Source organism: Meles meles, chromosome 6, assembly GCF_922984935.1.
Source record: "Meles meles chromosome 6, mMelMel3.1 paternal haplotype, whole genome shotgun sequence".
Taxonomy (NCBI): domain Eukaryota; kingdom Metazoa; phylum Chordata; class Mammalia; order Carnivora; family Mustelidae; genus Meles; species Meles meles.
The window spans coordinates 76,720,155-76,741,907 of record NC_060071.1 but is presented as its reverse complement, the minus strand read 5'-3'; the positions used below and the strand labels follow the sequence as shown (position 1 = coordinate 76,741,907).

The 21,753-nt window shown below is 39.3% G+C and overlaps 1 gene segment (V, D, J or C); it reads right to left on the bottom strand.

Moving 5' to 3' along the window:
* Positions 1–3,018: 3,018 nt before the first annotated feature.
* Positions 3,019–21,753, bottom strand: part of LOC123943619 — a 31,108-nt gene continuing 12,373 nt past the window's right edge. Inside the window, 1 exon segment of the V gene segment in view lies at positions 3,019–3,395. Within this exon segment, the coding sequence occupies positions 3,019–3,395 (377 nt within the window).

Here is a 21,753-nt window from a genome sequence, read left to right as displayed (position 1 = left end):
TGGAACAAGACAAATTTGATATTGTTTAGATTGAGGAGAGGATGAAAAACAATTTCACTTTACCTTCATCACCCCAGCCCATGTGACTCAGCCCCGAGCCAAGAGGAACTTTCCAGCCTGTGATTTCCCAATAGAGGAACGTGAGAACATGTGAGTGAACACATGACCCTCCAGCTCTGGAGGATGCTCCCAAAGAGGAACCTCTTTCTAGCCCCATCCAGAATACTGAGCTGTATTGCTCACTGGGGAGTGGGGACCTCCCAGCAGAACAGCACCCAGGGCTCTTGGAGGGCAGTAAAACAACATGGACCCTCCAAACCATGGCGCAGCCTCCATTAAGAATCTGCCCGTGACCCGCTGGAGATGGCCTGCCTAGACCCCCACAAATGGTCCATGAGCACACACAACACTCAGTCCCTCACCCGCACATCATCCCACCCTGTGGCATCCTACCAGTGCACACAGGATGGCAACAGCCTGAGCTTTTGTAAGCGGCTAGTGAGCATGCGCAGAGAGTAGACCCACTCTCACCCACTGGGAGAAATCACACAAATTCTGTCAGCACTGTCCTAGAGAAAGCAAACAAAAGGGAGACTCTCGGCACCCAGTCTGGCTTCACAGGATCCAGAGAAGGCCTAAAAGTTTGTACTACCTTGTCCCAGGACGTAGGAAACAAATACACCAAACATGATGAAGGTTTAAACCTGAATGTTTCTGGATCTGAGACTCAGTGCACACTCAGGCTAAAACACTTATTTCCTTCCACTACATCAGTTCTCAACTCAGTATGATCAAGTATTCAAACCTGTAGGAACTGTACCCTCTGTCTTGCTTCTAATTGATTTAAGAGGAAACGAATGAATGACATAGAAGCGTGCTTCCTTCTGACTCCATTATCAGGCTTGGAGGAAAGGAACCAGTCAGGAGTCATCTTCTTTCTACTGCACAGGAGCTGGCGGTATAAGGAGGGAAAGAATCAAGCCCATGGATGTGTTGGGCTACAGTTCTAACCTCCTTTGGTCAGATGTGATAAGCTGAATTTAATTTGAGAAATTTGAGAATTTAATTAAGAAAAAGCCAGTAAGCAAATAACTCACAACTGTAACTCTGCTAAGAGAAACCCCTCTCACCATGACAATTGCCAATTATATCCATCCTTAGTGAGGAAGACCTGAGAAACCTTATAAGGAGCCTACCTTTGAGCAGAGGTGGGAGAATGAGAGAATTAAATATTTACACAACTTCATTAGCTCCATTGATGTCTCTACAATACTAGAGAAATAACTTAAAAAAAAAAAGAAGGTTTTGATTAACAATGTTTAATTCCATGAACTGTGAATGTATGTGGAAGGAGGTTGGTAATAGGTCATCTCTACATCAGCCATTACTCCAAATGCCTTTGTGCAATCTACTAATAATTGTTAAGGGGGCTGAGCCTAACCTGGGTGGCTCAATTGGTTAAGCCTCTGCTCTCTGCTCAGGTCATGATCTCAGGGTCCTGGGATCAAGCCCCGCATCAGGCTCTCTGCTCAGCAGGGAGCCTGCTTCCCCCGCCCCTTCCCCCCCCCCCACCGCCTCTCTGCCTACTTGAGATCTCTCTTTCTCTGTCAAATAAATAAATAAAATCTTAAAAAAATAGTAAGGTGGCTGATACATACATATAAATATTTTCCCATATATCTCAGAAAGAAAAGTTTTCATTATAATGATAACAAAAAATTAAAGTCCAGGAAAAATTGAATTATCTTCAGACCACTGAGCACTATTAAGAAAGAGACATATATAAATGGAAAGAAACAGCATCTCATAAAACAATCAAATAATTATACATATACTTCAAGGACTTTTGTGTGTCACAAATAAATTTACAAATTCAATCCAATCATAAAGCTTAAATTAAATTATGGGTAGCAGAATTCTTTCTTTCTTTCGTTAACATCTACTGATAATGAATTATGTGAAAAAGTTTGTTTTACCCACTGAAAATATAGCAGTGAATGAAATACAAAATTCTGTCTCCTAAATTCTATGAAAGTGTTTCTGTGAAGAGATATGGAATTTTGTAAATGAGAATAGATTTCTGAGTTTTTCTGACGCTCACATTGTCAAACCACTCCCTGCTTATTTTTCTCAAACACACAAATATTACTTACCATCCCTGGGCTCTAAAGGAAAACCTGTGACAAAATTTCTGAACAAGAACGTAATCAAAGCACATAGAAATGGCTCTCAGATTTTGCCCAAAATACAGAGGAACAAAATTAATATGAAAATGTAATTAAGTAAAGTATCTCACAGAGTCATTTTAAAACACATGTTAAATAACTAACTTAAAAAATGAAATAAAGCAAAGCAGATCTTTGAGGAAAAGAATGAAAGGGGCATGCTCAAATCAAATCACTTTATATAAGTGAAAAAATCCCATTATGATTATAATAAGGATTTTTAGAGACTAAAAGCAATAATAGCAATATTATGTGCTCACAGAATTTTCATTTTCATATTTGTACTTTCCATAATTCTAAATGTCCAATTCTGTTTCAGAATCAGAAATATCATAAATGCTACTTTTGAAACTCAGTGTTTGAGTCCATCCATAATAAGGACTGTTATACTGGTACTAAGGAGTTATTTTTTTTTTTTTTTATAAATTTTTTTTCCCCTTTTTATTAATTTTTTCAGCGTAACAGTATTCATTCTTTTTGCACAACACCCAGTGCTCCATGCAAAACGTGCCCTCCCCATCACCCACCACCTGTTCCCCCAACCTCCCACCCCTGACCCTTCAAAACCTAAGGAGTTATTTATAGGAAAGGAGTCTGAATAGCAAATGTAAAGTCATCTTTAAAACCCAGATTTCAAAATAAAACATTACTGTCTTCAAGAATCCATTAAGCAACAGTCATCTAACAAAATGTTCTAACTCTGTCTAGGTCATCATGAACTTACTCTTCCTCTTATATGCTTTTAATGTCTAATACGTTAGCTTCCACTTGTAGATAAACAACAGCACAAAAGCTATCCTTGAAGGTCTGTGTTAGAGGACAGGGGCTGCTCCAATCCCAGGTTTGAGTGCAGGCAGCAGGTGCCTGGGAAGCAATGTGTGCTTGCTGCACAGAAGTACACAGCTAAGTCTTCAGACTGGGTGTCTCTGACATGCAGGGAGAGATGTTTGGCCGTTCTATTCAATGAGACAGTGAGTCTTTGGTCTTCTTCGGTGGCCATGCTTGAACGAATGTCTATAAGGAGCTGGGGACCTTTTCCAAGTTCTTGCTTATACCAGGGGAAGTAGTCTGAGTTACTGTCTGAATAACTGCAGTTGATAACAGAGCTGCCTCCCTCCTGGACACTCAGGGTAGAAGGATGCTGCTCCACATTCTCTCCCTGGCTGAACCCTGTGCAGAAAGAAAAGGTCAGAGAAAGGAGAAGAGAGTCCAGATTATTTTGTTTCAGAATTCTCTTTTTCTACACTAAGTGGAGGAAACCTGAGTAAAGCCAGTCTTGAGCTCTGAAGAATATCCACTAATATGCTCTGAACTCATAGTTGAGCTGCAGCCACGAGAACATGATTAAAGCTCCCATGGATGTCTTCATGGTTCCACCCAGTTAAGCTCAGTTTCATCATTGGAGCCTCCAGGCGCTCAGCTCCCTCTCTTATCAGGCTGTCCCTTCTTTCCTCTAACAGAGTAATGTCCCACATTGTCTACCAGCCAATAAGAAAAAGACTCTGCCTCTGCTGTAGTCTAGTCCATCAGATGCACTGAAATGAACCTTTCACATGTTCTGCAGGTACACTGCCTTCTTATGGTCTCTTCTTCTTATGGTCTACTGAACTCACTGGGGAAATGCTTTTCTCTTAGCCTGTGCATCTGAGGGACTCACATGCATCAAGGCAGCAGTCAGTCAAGCAAATTATATCTTAGGTCAGGGATGAAGGGCACAGTGAGAACGTGGAGATCAAGGTTTATGCCTCTGTGCACTACTGAGTTACTGTTTATAAGTTGGAAAGCTATAGATGTTATTGCTATTTATTCCATGATAGGTCTAGTGCACACGTTTGAAATCAGGAAGGAATCATGATTCACTCTCTTAAAAAAGATATTAGAGAAACTTCCGTATCTGCCAAATCTATCATTCTCATTTGTGATGGAGAAATCTCTTTGTAAAAGGAACATGGAACCCAAAGCTTAGAGTAAGAGAGAGAAGATCATATGATATTTCAAATGTTTCTGATCTCAGGCTCTGTTCTGTCTAGCTGGTCTTGCCCATGACCTTGTTTTTTTCAGAGGATTGGCAGTACCAACAGTCAAAATGTGGACTATTCTCACACTTGAGATGACTATAACAAAAAGTAAAGGACTAAATCTAAATGATAAGCAGTGGGGATAACTTCCATCAGTTATTAGTATTTCAACTACAGAAAACACTTTGACCCAAGATTGCAGGAATTTACATAAATAAATCTGATATGCTTTAAGAAATCTATTTGAATGCTATGTGTTTTATATTCTGGAAAGTACTGAAAGACACAGTAGAAATTCTGATGAAACCTCAACCTGCGAACTCAGAAAATATAACCACATGTAAGTTTATCCTTGAGGTGATTTCCTTTTCTCAAATTGAAATAGATGGCATGTCCTCCAATGCAGTTACTGACTCACAGCCTCAGGACAATTTCCTCTTAAGTATTAGCCATACAACCTGTCATGCTTCCCAGTTCCTGCCCAGCGCTGCTTCACATTTCATACGCCATCATATTTCTCCTAAACGCCACCACAATGTTTGATAAAGGTCAGTGGCCCTGTGAGTTTCCAGAATTATCTCTCTCTGTTAAAACCCCTTTCACATTCACATTAATTATCTGGAAATTTCTGATGACCTCTGTGACAATAAATCCAGGCAATAACAAATACTCCCTGTGCTCTGGGGATGGTACCGACAAGAAACTTGTCCTAAAGAACTGATCAGGAGAAATGGTCTCTGGGAAACCGACTACCTCATTTTCAAAAGTGGAAGCCCCTTTCCTCTAATTCCTACTCATGGATCCTCTTAAATGACAAAGAATAAACTTATCTTCCTTCCACCTCTCTCACGTTGAAAGCTCTAAAGACAGCCATGGTGAAGAATATCAACTCAATATATAAATATATGTGTATATATGAAATTGTTTTTATGTTTGGAAAATTTCTTGATTCAGAGCATCTTCCATTCTTTCACCCATTCCCCATAAAATAAGCATTCTCAAACACTTCTCTGGGCAAATTTTCCTCTTCTCAGAGACCAATAAGACAATATTTGCACTTTTGAGGTGTGACACTAACAACAAATATAATGGTCTGAATATGATCATTCATATGAACGACTCTCTTCCATGAATTAACTATTGCAGAGAAACAGCCATTCTCGGAGCAAAATTTCCAGCCCCATGTGATTTCATAGAATATTGTTTCCTTTTGTTAAAGTGCTGGCCTAGAAAACCTTCACCTACCATCTTCCTGGACTTCCAGCTGCACGAGTCTTCCAATTCCAATGATCATTTTGCAGACAATGTGTGAATTATACACATTATACTCAAACTGCCTTCAAGGGATTTCCACCTGGGATGATAAATATATTTCCTATTTTGGGGAATGTCCTTAGAAATACATGTTTGTGTTCACATGACACCATCAGCTCTGGCTTTCTCCTGCAGAAACAGTGAGTGATGCACGAGTTTGCTGGTAGAATCACAGTAGCTCAGCCTGAGTGTCTTTCCTGCCCAAGGTCTCAGACATTGACACAAAGTGGAACTCTTCGTTTAGGGTTTCAAACTGATAGGATCACGACTTTATCAGACCAAAACGGCAGAGATCTGGGCTTGCATTAAACACATTCTCTTTACACAGCAGGATGGTCCTACAGCAAGGAGGCAAGGGAGAGAATTTTTTTTTTTTTTTTTAAAGATTTTATTTATTTATTTGACAGAGAGAGAGATCACAAGTAGGCAGAGAGGCAGGCAGAGAGAGAGGAGGAAGCAGGCTCCCTGCGGAGCAGAGAGCCCGACGCGGGGCCCGATCCCAGGACCCTGAGATCATGACCCGAGCCGAAGGCAGCGGCCCAATCCACTGAGCCACCCAGGCGCCCCGGGAGAGAATGTTTTAAAGGAAGCAGGAAACCTACTTTCTTTCTCGCCTAGATCATTTACTACCTAACTGTTCCATGCTGTCAGCTAGAATGCAGTCTCTATTTCATAAAATGAAGTTGGACAAAAGACTTTCTAAGGGCTCTTCCAACTCTAAGTTCCTTTTATACTGTGTAACAGAGCAAATATTTATTGAATACTGGTTGTGTGCCATGTGGACTAGTGTCAGAGTGGGAGAAATTGCCTGCATCATGGCACCCCAACACATTGCATCACAATAGCGTGTAATCTAATGGATCTGAGGTTGATCCTAACCCACCCTGAGGCCTCTTCAGAATAGAGACACAATTCTCAGGACAAGATCCTATTTGGGTTTTTGTTTCTTCTATGAGATCAATAATGTATCAAGGAGAATTAAAGCCAAATTAACATGGGGAAAAAATGGGATTTTATTCAGTGAGTGGAAAGTCCTTCATAGGCAGTGAGAGCAGGGGGCTCCATGGCTGAGCCATGGGTAAGCAGGATGTTCTTCTGGAGTCATATTTCTTCTACTTATCTATTACATATAATTGTATGTATTGTATGAAAAAAAGAAAAACAAATTAGGCAAGGTGGATGAACTTACTAATATGGAAAGTGGGAAGCACTTTCTAAAACAGTCTAATTGCTTGCTGGATTCTGACTTCCTCCTTAAAACTTCAGTTTGGAGGTTTAAAATTTCCAGCCATGGATACCTATACAATTTTTGAGATCATTTCAAAATGAAAATGTAGAATCTTTATTCAAAAAGCAGGGAAAATGTGTCACTAGGTAATGTTTCTAAAGGACCATTTTTCTAAAATGCTTTAACTCTTCATACATACTAGTTTCATGTCTCTCTCTTTTTTTAAAGACTTTCTTATTTTCAAACACTTCAACTAAGTTCAAAGATAATGAGGCAGACATACTGAGGTAATCAGTGCATTTCCTGCCCCCATACAGGTGTAGCCTCTCCCATTGTCACCTTCTCCAGGACACCTTTTACAATGGCCGAGCCTTCACTGCTTCACCCTATCACTCAAAGCCCACAGTTTTCTAGGGTTCACTCCAGCTGTTGTACATTCTGTGTGTGTGAACAAGTGTATAAGGAATGTATCCACCATTATACTATCATAGAGACTAGGCTTACTACAGTAAGTATTCTCTGTGCTCTGCTGCTCCCCTTAAACTTTGGCAACCACAATCTTTTTTTTTTCCCTCCTAGTTTTCCTTTTTCCAGAATGTCATAGGATCAGAATCATACCCTATGCAGTCTTTTCAGATGGGCCGTATTCACTTACTAAAATGCCTATAAAGTTCCCCTATCTTCATAGCTCCTTTTCTTTTTTTTAGCAGCGAATCATATTCCATTGTTTGGATATACTACCATTTATTTATTGAAAGACATGCAACTTACCTCAAGATTTTGGCAATTATGAATAAAATTGCAATAAAACACCTGTGTACAAGTTTGTGTGGACATAACTTTTAAAACCCTTTGGGAAATACTCAGGAAAGTCATTGCTGCATCATACAATAAGAGTATGTTTAGTCCCGTAAGAAACTGCCAAACTGCTTTCTTGAAATGTCCAGGTATACACTTTCAATTTGTAGTAATTTTGCAACAATATTTACTATACCCTTGGCTGCATGTCAAAGCCCCAGCTAGTCCAAAGTAGGCACAGACACCACAGGTGGCCCTGCCAACTGCTCAGCTCACTGTGACCCAGAACCTGAGCCTCCATGTATTCCTGCCTGTGTCCTGCTGCCCACATATCTCTCTGCTCAGGCACTTGTTCCCTCACTTATGGAACTCACTTATAAAAAACAAGCATAAAGGTAAAACTGTATTAATTTCAAGACAGTGAGGGCACAGCATCAAACCAAGGGCAGGGTTCCTTGGAAGAGTGGAGGGCTGTGTAACTGCACAGGTCCTACGCTTAAGAAGCTGACTTTCCTCTCAGCTTCAGGGAGTCTGCCCATTTACCACCATCTGAATTTTCAGGGGCATAGGCCTTCCTATCAGTGCCCTTTTCTCAACATAAAAGCCAGTGCAGGCTAGAATTCGGTTTGTGTTGGAATCTTTACACATGTAAGTTTCGACTTTGTATTTGAGGTCTGGCTACAACAGAGACAGGGATCTTTTAGGGGAGTCCTGGAAGCAGTTTGCTTCCCTTCCCCAAACTAGGAATGATGTTACAAAATCATGAGTAATAGATTCATTTAAAATGCAAGGAAGAGCAATAGATTTTTCATGGAACAGAAAGAAAATTTCCATGAGCTCTTCTCCACAAGGTGCTATTTAGAATTACTCGAATAGATACTTTTGTCAGTGATGTATGTCAATACATTGTACAAATTGTTTGGATTTTGTTATTCTGTAGGGTCTTCTATATCAGGTTCCCAGAGGATAAGTTCTAATGTCACCTCAGATTCACTAATTTTGAAATAATATGATCTCAACAATGTCACTTATGCTCTAGAATCCTCCCTTTATTCATGCATGAAAGTAAAGTACTTATTCACAGAGTATTATCTTACTGAAAAAGAAAATACATATTATAAGTAGAGTGCCCAACCCTCAATAAAATTATTTTATTGTATTTGTGTTTCCAGGAGTAAAAAAGCTGAATACAGACTTTAAAAAACATTGTGCATATTCTCTTTACATTTCTTTGAAAAAGAACCACCCACGGTAACTAAAAAATTTAGTCATCTCTTTGCTGATGACCACTGAATTTTTGAGCATTTTCCATTCGACTACTTACAGATAATTTATATGCTAGCTGCCAGGACATCTGTTTTCCCAGGGTACTGGGCATGGGATCTCTGTCACTTGCTCCAATGACTCCATGGTAGAGGTTTTTACCTGCAAAGGGCTTTCTGGGAAGAAAAAGGGCAAGTAAGTGAAATGAAAGTCCTGATGGGTCTAATTTTAGGAGGGGGTAAAGAGTGCCCTAACATAAATCTGAAAGTCTGAAAATGTGCAAAGCCTGCCGTGGGGGCAAATGCACGACCCAGGGAAGGGCGGGGGCTGCAGGCGCAGCTGCAGTTTGGGTGCAGGCTGCAGATCACCGCGGAGCACTGTGCCTCCACCGCACACAGGTAGGTGGCTGAGTCTTCCAGCTGGGAGGCCCCGAGGTGGAGGGTGCTGGACCGATCCTTAGTATTCACTGTGCAGTTTAACCTCCCACTCTGCTGCATCCCTGAAGTTATGTAAAACAGCCGGGTGAGACCGCCGCCCCCGGGGTTCTGTTGGAACCACTGTACATTGTTCACTGCATTAGAGAAATTGCACTTGAGAGTAGAGCTGGCTCCCTCCTGGAGGCTCAGGACTGAAGGGCTCTGCTCCACCGTCATCCCTCTCACCCCTGTGTAGAAAGAGAAGAACAAACACAAGTGATGTCACTGGGGAATCACGGTGCTATTTTCAAACCTGTAAAATAAATATCCCAAGGCACACCACTGAAAATGTAAGACCTTCTAGGAGCTCAGTGTCAGCCGCTCCCCCCCCCCACAAATGTGGGTTGTGCATTGCTCCCCAACCCCATCTGGAACACCCCACTCACAGCAAACCTGGAGCCATAGGAGCCCCAGCAGAGCTCCCCAATGTCTCCTCATGATTTCTTGTCTAGATGTTGAATTACTGACAATGATACTGTGCTGGGTGTAGTCTTGGATTCAGAGCAATTGTGTTCTTACACTCAATCCTTTCCACCAGAATCACTGAACACCAATCACACCTCAGTTCTGTCATTCACTGAACTCGAGACTCCACCCACAGTGGCCCAGTGACACTCATAACAATCTCTCCAAAATTGTGATTTTTACAGTGCAGGGAGGTAGGGACAATATTCCCAATACAGGAAGATGTAAGAGGTTTTTTTTCTTAAACACTTTATGTAAAAAATTTGTGGGTTAGTGTATGAGGAAAAGCAAATGATTCTTCTAGAAGAGTCAGTGTCTCAGTGGGTTGCACTGAAGATTGAGGAATCATGGGGAAGAGTGACTCCATTCCCTAAACTTCATAGTTTGACAGACAAGATGAGAATTTGGTTATATAAAAATGCTAATAAAAGAAAACTATCAATAGTATGCATTGTGTATTGCAGAAGTAACTACACATTCTTGAAACAGGAGAGTTCTAGAAATCAAGACAGACAGTCACCGTCTACATAGAGTATTATTTCAACCAGAATTTATTGGTGAAAAGAAAGATACCTGCATGATGTCCCCTCTGATTTAATTTCTACTTATCCACCTCTCCTTTGCCATTAACGAGTGGACACTCTGTTTATATACACAGCTGAGTCTGGCCAGGCCATACATTGCTGGTCATGGGCAATATTGTCTTCTCCCTTTCCTTCTCTTATTTATTGTCCCTTATTTTATCCTTTCTTATCTTCATTCTTGTTCCCTCCTACATGAAAAGGTAGGGTATCTGAGGTATTGAAATAATTTCAGGGGCAGTAAGTTTAGGGGGTTTTATTGATATTGACAACGGGTAATGGGACATTTTCTGTTGAGTTTCCATGGTCACAATGCCCAGAAATAATCCTATCTTGTCACCCATGCTCCAAGAATTATCTGTACAATGGATTTCTAGAGACATGGTCTCCAGATGTGTGAAGCTGATATAGAATGGCAGAACTGAAAACCTGAGATGAACTTTACATCTGTCCATCCCTGCCTCCCCTGACTTTGCTATCTATAATTGGACTGGCTTATATGATTTCTGTTCTCTCTTTAATGGCTCAATCCTGGACCATCAGAAAGTCTTTGTTGGATGTGGCGTAAACAATGAATTTTGGAACACTGAAAAAAAAAATAAGATTAAAAAAAAAAAGTCTTTGTTTCTGGTAAAGCCTAGAGTGCCCTCTAGAGGATTGAGACGGTCAGCAAAAACACTTCAGACACAGCAACTCCACAGAAAGAATCTCCCAGCTCTTTTCATTCCAGATTTCCTGATGAAGGAAATGCAGATGATCAGTAAAGAAAATAACTGCTTAGTTTGAATGGGGATTACCAGTGAGCCAAATCCTACCTTTAAAATGGAATTGCCTGAAAATTGATATCAAAAAATAATTTGGGGGTCACTCAGTCTGGTGTCCCACTCTTGATTTCAGCTCAGGTCTTGATCTCAGGGACCTGAGGCCCAGCATAGAGCCTACTTAAAAAAAAAAAAGGTGAATAGGCGTGCCTGGGTGTCTTATTCGGTTAAGCATCTGCCTTTGGCTCAGGTCATGATCCCGGGGTCCTGGGATCAAGCCCCGCATCAAACTTCCTGCTCTGCAGAGAATCTGCTTCTCCCTCTCCCTCTGCCTGCCACTCACCCTGCTTGCTCTCTCTCTCTCTCTCTCTCAAATAAATAAATAAAATCTGAAAAAAAAATAATTTGGTAAATCTCATCTTGTGCTTTTATTTGATTTCTTTAACTTAGTTCAAAAGAAATCCACATTCATTGAGCTTTTCGTTTCAGTCGGGTAATTTCCTAGATGTTCAGAATATCTAAACGTGTGATGGAATATTATTCAGCCACAAAAAAGAATGAAATCTTGCCATTTGCAATGACATGGATTAAGCTAGAGAGTATAACACTGAAGGAATAAGTAAGTCAGAGAAAACAAATACCATATAATTTCACTCATGTGGAATTTAAGAAACAAACCAGACAGGCAAAGGAAAAATATATAATAGAGATCGATAAATCAAGAAACAGACTCTTAATTAAAGAGAAGAAACTGATGGTTACCAGAGGGAGAGGACTGGGGGATGGGTTCCATAGGTGAGGGAATGAAGGCATGCCCTTGTCATGATGAGTATCAGGTGTTCTGTGGAAGTGTTGAATCATTATATTGTACAGATGAAACTAATATAACATTGTACCTTAAGTAACTGAAAATAAAATAAAAACAAATAAAATACATAAAATTAGAAAACATACTAGTTTACAGTCTTCAGGTAAAGACAAAAATATACATAATTATAGAGTCAAAGGGTAGGGCCATAAGAGGAGGAAACTAAAAGCTACCTGATATGAGAGGAGGGAAAAATACATATTCATTAGGTCCTTGGACAAAATCTTGCGAAAATCTCCCTTCCCCTTTTTGGCCTCAAGGATAGAAGAGAATATGGATAAGCCTTTATGATGGCTTTTATGATTTTTATTACTTTTAATAATAGGAGGAACTTGTGCATATATGAATTATTAAAAGTAATAAAATATTACCTATAGACTAAAATCCCTTTTGACTACCACTTCCAATTCTGACCCTTAGATCATTGATTACCGTAATACTTTCTTCATCTTTACAATTTGGAGTTGATGTTTCCAGATGTTTACTAGATTTGAATCAACAGAAAATATATAGTATTTTATTTAGATTTTATTATAATGTAAGCATACATTTAAGGTATACCATTCTGTAACTTGTTTTATAAACTCAGTAGTAAATCTTGTAGGTTTTATTATATTAACCCATATATATCCCTTGTTCCATTATATTCTATATAGTGTACATATTTTTATACATTATTTCCTCTATTGATTAAAGGCTACAATGATTTATTTAATCTAGGAAATACTACACTACAATAAAGCTTATTAAGCATTCCTCACATGAGCACATGTTTTTTTAGGAACAGAGATGAGGAAGAAATGAAGGAATAAGCCCTGAGGCTGGCAGGTGAAAATTACTCCAGGTGGAGGAAAGTCAGGGACAAAAGACTTGAAGAAGAATGAAGAGCATTCATGTTCTGATTATTGTGTTGGAAGATTTTCATTTTCTATTTTTTCTTAATGTGCATTAAAACTAGAGTTTATCAGCTCATTTGATAAACTCTTTCTGAAATTCTGTCCTGATACAGAGATAATGTATAGTTTGCTCTAAACAGTCACTGAGGTTTTCCAAATATAGTATATCAGCAAGAGAAAAAGCACACCCAAGGAGAAGCAGTGGTATGTATATAGAAAGAAAAAATATTACAGAACAAAATTAAACATAGAAAAAATGTAAACACCTGCACACACCCCCACACGATTTGAGAATATTGTCAATAATATAGAAGCGCATTTTACTTTTTTCAAATCAGCAGAGAAAAAGAGAAAATTCTGTCAATGCAACAGAAGAGAAAAGAAATGAAAGAAGCAAAAGCATGTGGAACAAAACCAAAGTATTAGAAACAAGTTCAAATATTCAGTAATCAGAACATAGATTAAAAAGAAATTATTCCTCATATGAAAGAGATCGTATGATAATTGTGAATCAAAAATTTTAAAAGATTTTATTTATTTATTTGACAGAGAGAGAGAGAGAGAGCACAAGTAGACAGAGTGACAGGCAGAGGGAGAAGCAGGCTCCCACTGAGCAGGGAGCCTGATGGCGAGGTTTGATCCAAGGAACCCGATATCACAACCTGAGCCAAAGGCAGCTGCTTAACTGACTGAGAGACCCAGGTGCCCCGAATTGAATCAAAATTTAAAACTATTTTTCCATATTGCTTAAGAAACAAACCTGAGAGCAAACAACCAACAAACGTGAGCAGATAGGATGATATTTTCCTGCTGTCCCAGCGTGGAAATTCTAAAGTCCCCTCCTCATCTACTTAAACCACTACACCCAAAGAAAGAACCCAAAGAACTGTCAGTTCTGCCCAAGAGACAGTCAAAAGGCACCTAAGAGAAGACCTAGCTAGCAAACTGATTAACCCTTACAAAGGGAAGATCTAAGAAAAAACACACAAAGGCTAAAAAAAACAAACGAAACTAAAAAAGTCAGCATAAGAAGGAAAACAATCAACAGCATCAAAAGTCACAAACCATAAATGACTCTTAAACTCAGAAAACAAACTGGGGGTTGCTGGGGAGAGGTGGGGTTGGGAGAGGGGGAGGGGGTTATGGACATTGGGGAGGGTATGTGCTATCATGAGTGCTGTGAAGTGTGTAAACCTGGCGATTCACAGACCTGTACCCCTGGGGATAAAAATACATTATATGTTTATTAAAAAAAAAATTGGAAGGGGAGGCAAACCATAAGAGACTATGGACTCTGAAAAACAACCCGAGGGTTTTGAAGGGGCGGGGGTGGGAGGTTGGGGGAACCAGGTGGTGGGTAATAGGGAGGGCACGTATTGCATGGAGCACTGGGTGTTGTGCAAAAACAATGAATACTGTTATGCTGAAAAAAAAAATTAATTAATTAAAAAAAAGTCATCCTACAGAGTTGGAGAAAATATTTGCAAACTACATACGTGATAAGGGTTTAATATCCAAACAATATAATAACTCCTACAATAACAGTTTTTAAGAAAACTAGTAAGTCAATTAAAAATGGTCTAAGGACTAGAATAGACGTTTCTTTAAAGAAGACATTCGAATAGCCAACAAGTGTGTGAGCAAACACCCAATGTCACTGATTATCAGGAAAATGCAATCAAAGCCCTAGTGAAATATCACCTCCCACAGTCATGCAATTCTGTAAAAAAGGACCACCCTATTTGGTACTTCAGTATTTAAAATGGTATTAGCCACAACTTAACCATGGGAGAAAAAAATACATACTATAAACATGTGTAATTTTCTTGTTTCTTTTTAATGATGACTATCTCAATGTATTTGCCTCTACATTTACAATAAATTCTTTGATATCATCCATAGTTTTATATATTTTTTAAAAATTTGATGGCTATTATCAAAAACACAAAATTCAGGTGTTGCTGAGGATGTGAAGAGATTGGAACACTTGCACACTGTTGGTGGGAATGCACAATGCTGCAACCATGGAAAACAATATAAGAGGTCATCAAAAAGTTAAAAAGAGAACCACCGTATAATCCAGTAATCCCACTTCTGAGTACATATCAAAAAGAATTTCAATCAGGATCTTGAAGAGATATTAAGCACTCCTTTGTTCATTGCAACACTGTTCCCAATGGCCAAGATGGGGAAACAATATGAATGCCCAAAGACAGATGAATGGATAAAGAAAATGTGGTGTATACAAAGAAGTAGTGTACTACCCAGCCTTAAGAGAAAAAAGAAAAAGGAAATCTGACAATATGAAGCCATATGGATGAATCTTGAGGACATTATGATAACTGAAATAAGCCAGTCACAGTAAAACAAATAATGGATGATTCCACCTAAATGTGGTATCTGTGATAGTCAAATTCATAGAATGAAAGAGTGAATAAAAATTTGGTTGCCATGAGCTCTGGCTATTGGGTAATGGAGAATTACTAATCCAGCATATGAAAGAATACAGAGTTGCTGTACAACATTGTACCCATATCAACAATCATGTGTTGTATACCTAAATTTTAAGAGGCTAAATCTCATGGTAAGTGTTCTTTGCACAATACAAATTAAATTTTTTAAAAAGTAAGAAACCACAGGTATTACCTGTTAGAATGGTCAAAATCCAAAACACTAACACCACCAAATGCTGGTCTCAAAAATTCAGAAAAAAGCCTAGGTCAATCCAATGAACTACACCAAGGTGTTAATTAGTAAAAGCATCATGCACACACCAAAAAGACAGTTCATGAACTGGGAACACTCAAACCAAAACATGGAATGAGGCTCAGGGGTATATTGTTAGAAAGCAATTTGTATAGTGAGAAAACCAGGAGTCTACCTTCTTCCCGGTGATTAGTTATATCAGAGTTGCTGTAAACGATATCTGAAATTGGTCAGTGGGTACCTCATGTCAAACCTGGGAAACAGTTCAAGTTTTGCTTATGATTTCCAGAGGCTGAGCCAAAAATGATGCAGGTAATGTTGATTCAACAAAATAAACTAAATTAAGCTTTATTTATAGGGCTAAGCTGATTTTGGAAGTGATCTTTGCCCAGGGAACTTTCAAGGCTGCTCAGTTTGGTTTTTATTTTAACATGGACAAGGATGTCCAGCAACAAGAAACATCATTTGGGGCTGATGGGAATGCACAATGGTCCAGCCTACTTGGAACAAAATCATAGAAGGTCCTTACACAGCTAATCAGACTCCTACCATATCATCTAGAAATGACAATCTTTAGTGTTTCCCAAATGGCAGGAAAACTTCTGTCTACAAAACACTTGCACAAAAATGTTTGTAGCAGTTTTATTTATTATTGGCAAAACATGAAAGCAACCAAGACGTCATCAGTAGAAGAAAGGGTAAGTAAACTATAGTACAGCTAGATAAGGGAATCTTATTCAGTTCTGAAAAGAAATGAGCTATCAAACCACGGGAAGATGTGGAGGAAAATTACATGCATATTTCTAAGTGAAAGAAGCCAATCTGCAAAGGTTGCATTCTGTTTGATATCCACTATGTGACATTCTGGAAAAGGTAAAACTATAGAGACAATAAAAAGATCGGTGGTTGTCAGGGGTTACAGAGAGGAAGGGAAGAATTTCTCTAAGAAAAGGAAAGTTGAGGGGTTCCTGGGTGGCTCAGTAGGTTAAGCCCCTGCCTTCGGCTCAGGCCCTGATCCCAGGGTTCTGGGATCCAGCCCTGCATTCGGGGGGGGGGGGGTCTCTGCTCAGCAGGGAGACTGCTTTCCCTCCTCTCTCTGCCTGCCTCTCTGCCTACTTGTGATTTCTCTGTCTGTCAAATAAATAAATAAAATCTTTAAAAAAAAAGAAGAAGAGGAAAGTTGAACTGGAGAGCAAAAATCAAAAAGCTTAGTAATACACAAGATGTGTGGAAAGTTTTTATGTTCTCTTCTCAATTCCTCAAATACCAACTTGCAGTCTTGTGCTGAGTTTAGAAGTGATCATTGCTTCTTATAAAGGGCCGTGTAGTGCATGGTTGTTCTGTGACTTAAAATTTTCTCATGTGGCTCACCTAATTTATTCCCTCCACCCCAATACCTTCAACACACACACACGCAAGCACACACACACACACACACACACACACACACACTCACATATGTACACACCCACCAACGTAGGCAGCACCGTCTTCCTCAATTATCCAAAAATGTGTGGTGCTTCATTTCCCTGACCCTTTCCAGGAGGCACAGCAAACACTGAGGTGCTTTCACAGGAAGCCTGGGTTTCTCCTTATCTACTCTTTCATGCAAGTTTGCTTTTCTCCATAAACAGCTCATTTTCTAAAGCTGGTTGACTTCACAGCCTGCTGATAGCTTCTGTCCGGTTTCTCTCTGTGTTTGCACCTTTCTGCCCTTTAAGATGTCTTTACTATCTTTTTAATAGAGCTTCAGAAATATCAAGAGGTAAGCATGCATTATTAGTGTACCCTGTTTTTTTATTGTTAAAATAATTTTTTATTTCTTATTTTTCCTATAAACATATAATGTATTTTTATCCCCAGGGGTACAGGTCTGTGAATCGCCAGGTTTACACACTTCACAGCACTCACGATAGCACATACCCTCACCAATGTCCATAACCCCCTCCCCCTCTCCCAACCCCACCTCCCCCCAGCAACCCCCAGTTTGTTTTGGGAGATTAAGAGTCACTTATGGTTTGTCTCCCTCCCAATCCCATCTGGTTTCATTTATTCTTCTCCTATTCCCCTACCCCCCCATGTTGCATCTCCACGTCCTCATATCAGGGAGATCATATGATAGTTGTCTTTCTCTGATTGACTTATTTCACTAAGCATGTACCCTCTAGTTCCATCCATGTCATCACAAATGGCAAGATTTCATTTTTTGATGGCTGCATAGTATTCCATTGTGTATATATACCACTTCTTCTTTATCCATTCATCTGTTGATGGACATCTAGGTTCTTTCCATAGTCTGGCTATTGTAGACATTGCTGCTATAAACATTCGGGTGCACGTGCCCCTTCGGATCACTATGTTTGTATCTTTAGGGTAAATACCCAGTAGTGCAATTGCTGGGTCATAGGGTAGTTCTATTTTCAACATTTTGAAGAACCTCCATGCTGTTTTCCAGAGTGGTTGCACCAGCTTGCATTCCCACCAACAGTGGAGGAGGGTTCCCCTTTCTCCACATCCTCTCCAGCATCTGTCATTTCCTGACTTGTTAATTTTAGCCATTCTGACTGGTGTGAGGTGATATCTCATTGTGGTTTTGATTTGTATTTCCCTGATGCCGAGTGACGTGGAGCACTTTTTCATGTGTCTGTTGGCCATCTGGATGTCTTCTTTGCAGAAATGTCTGTTCATGTCCTCTGCCCATTTCTTGATTGGATTGTTTGTTCTTTGGGTGTTGAGTTTGCTAAGTTCCTTATAGATTTTGGATACTAGCCCTTTATCTGATATGTCGTTTGCAAATATCTTCTCCCATTCTGTCAGTTGTCTTTTGGTTTTGTTAACTGTTTCCTTTGCTGTGCAAAAGCTTTTGATCTTGATGAAATCCCAATAGTTCATTTTTGCCCTTGCTTCCCTTGCCTTTGCCATTGTTCCTAGGAAGATGTTGCTATGGCTGAGGTCGAAGAGGTTGCTGCCTGCATTCTCCTCAAGGATTTTGATGGATTCCTTTCTCACATTGAGGTCCTTCATCCATTTGGAGTCTATTTTCGTGTGTGGTGTAAGGAAGTGGTCCAATTTCATTTTTCTGCATGTGGCTGTCCAATTTTCCCAGCACCATTTATTGAAGAGGCTGTCTTTTTTCCATTGGACATTCTTTCCTGCTTTGTCGAAGATTAGTTGACCATAGAGTTGAGGGTCGATTTCTGGGCTCTCTATTCTGTTCCACTGATCTATGTGTCTGTTTGTGTGCCAGTACCATGCTGTCTTGATGATGACAGCTTTGTAATAGAGCTTGAAGTCCGGAATTGTGATGCCACCAACTTTGGCTTTGTTCTTCAATATTCCTTTGGCTATTCAAGGTCTTTTCTGGTTCCATATAAATTTGAGGATTATTTGTTCCATTTCTTTGAAAAAAAAAGGATGGTATTTTGATAGGGATTGCATTAAATGTGTAGATTGCTTTAGGTAGCATAGACATTTTCACAATATTTATTCTTCCAATCCAGGAGCATGGAACATTTTTCCATTTCTTTGTGTCTTCCTCAATTTCTTTCATGAGTACTTTATAATTTTCTGTGTATAGATTCTTAGTCTTTTTGGTTAGGTTTATTCCTAGGTATCTTATAGTTTTGGGTACAATTGTAAATGGGATTGACTCCTTAATTTCTCTTTCTTCAGTCTTGTTGTTGGTGTACAGAAATGCAACTGATTTCTGTGCATTGATTTTATATCCTGACACTTTACTGAATTCCTGTACAAGTTCTAGCAGTTTTGGAGTGGAGTCTTTTGGGTTTTCCACATATAGTATCATATCATCTGCGAAGAGTGATAGTTTGACTTCTTCTTTACCAATTTGGATGCCTTTAATTTCTTTTTGTTGTCTGATTGCTGAGGCTAGGACTTCTCGTACTATGTTGAATAGCAGTAGTGATAATGGACATCCCTGCCGTGTTCCTGACCTTAACGGAAAAGCTTTCAGTTTTTCTCCATTGAGAATGATATTTGCGGTGGGTTTTTCATAGATGGCTTTGATAATATTGAGGTATGTGCCCTCTGTCCCTACACTTTGAAGAGTTTTGATCAGGAAGGGATGCTCTACTTTGTCAAATGCTTTTTCAGCATCTATTGAGAGTATCATATGGTTCTTGTTCTTTCTTTTATTAATGTGTTCTATCACATTGATTGATTTGCGGATGTTGAACCAACCCTGCAGCCCTGGAATAAATCCCACTTGATCGTGGTGAATAATCCTTTTAATGTACTGTTGGATCCTATTGGCTAGTATTTTGGCGAGAATTTTTGCATCTGTGTTCATCAAGGATATTGGTCTGTAGTTCTCTTTTTTGGTGGGATCCCTGTCTGGTTTTGGGATCAAGGTGATGCTGGCCTCATAGAATGAGTTTGGAAGTTTTCCTTCCATTTCTATTTTTTGGAAGAGTTTCAGGAGAATAGGAATTAGTTCTTCTTTAAATGTTTGGTAGAATTCCCCTGGGAAGCTGTCTGGCCCTGGGCTTTTGTTTGTTTGGAGATTTTTGATAACTGTTTCAATCTCCTTACTGGTTATGGGCCTGTTCAGGTTTTCTATTTCTTCCTGGTTCAGTTGTGGTAGTTTATATGTCTCTAGGAATGCATCCATTTCTTCCAGATTGTCCAATTTGTTGGCATAGAGTTGCTCATAGTATGTTCTTATAATTGTCTGTATTTCTTTGGTGTTAGTTGTGATCTCTCCTCTTTCATTCATGATTTTATTTATTTGGGTCCTTTCTCTTTTCTTTTTGATGAGTCTGGCCAGGGGTTTATCAATCTTATTGATTCTTTCAAAGAACTAGCTCCTAGTTTCATTGATTTTTTCTATTGTTTTTTTGGTTTCTATTTCATTGATTTCTGCTCTGATCTTTATGATTTCTCTTCTCCTGCTGGGTTTAGGGTTTCTTTCTTGTACTTTCTTCAGCTCCTTTACGTGTAGGGTTAGGTTGTGTACTTGAGACCTTTCTTGTTTCTTGAGAAAGGCTTGTACTGCTATATATTTTCCTCTCAGGACTGCCTTTGCTGTGTCCCACAGATTTTGAACTGTTGTGTTTTCATTATCATTTGTTTCCATGAATTTTTTCAATTCTTCTTTAATTTCCTGGTTAACCCATTCATTCTTTAGAAGGATGCTGTTTAGTCTCCATGTATTTGGGTTCTTTCCAGCTTTCCTCTTGTGATTGAGTTCTAGCTTCAGAGTATTGTGGTCTGAAAATATGCAGGGAATAATCCTAATCTTTTGATACCGGTTGAGACCTGATTTGTTATTTCATTGATTTCTGCTCTGATCTTTATGATTTCTCTTCTCCTGCTGGGTTTAGGGTTTCTTTCTTGTTCTTTCTCCAGCTCCTTTAGGTGTATGGTTAGGTTGTGTACTTGAAATCTTTCTTGTTTCTTGTGAAAGGCTTGTACCGCTATATGTTTTCCTCTCAGGACTGCCTTTGCTGTGTCCCACAGATTTTGAACTGTTGTGTTTTCATTATCATTTGTTTCCATGAATTTTTTCAATTCTTCTTTAATTTCCTGGTTGACCCATTCATTCTTTAGAAGGATGTTGTTTAGTCTCCATGTATTTGGGTTCTTTCCAGCTTTCCTCTTGTGATTGAGTTCTAGCTTCAGAGTATTGTGGTCTGAAAATATGCAGGGGATGATCCTAATCTTTTGATACTGGTTGAGACCTGATTTGTGACCCAGGATGTGATCTATTCTGGAGAATGTTCCATGTGCATTAGAGAAGAATGTGTATTCTGTTGCTTTGGGATGAAATGTTCTGAATATATCTGTGATGTCCATCTGGTCCAGTGTGTCATTTAAGGCCTTTATTTCCTTGTTGATCTTTTGCTTGGATGATCTGTCCATTTCAGTGAGGGGAGTGTTAAGGTCCCCTACTATTATTGTATTATTATCGATGTGTTACTTTGATTTTGTTATTAATTGGTTGATATAGTTGGCTGCTCCCACGTTAGGGGCATAGATATTTAAAATTGTTAGATCTTCTTGTTGGACAGACCCTTTGAGCAGGATATAGTGTCCTTCCTCATCTCTTATTATAGTCTTTGGCTTAAAATCAAATTGATCTGATATAAGGATTGCCACCCCAGTTTTCTTCTGATGTCCATTAGCATGGTAAATT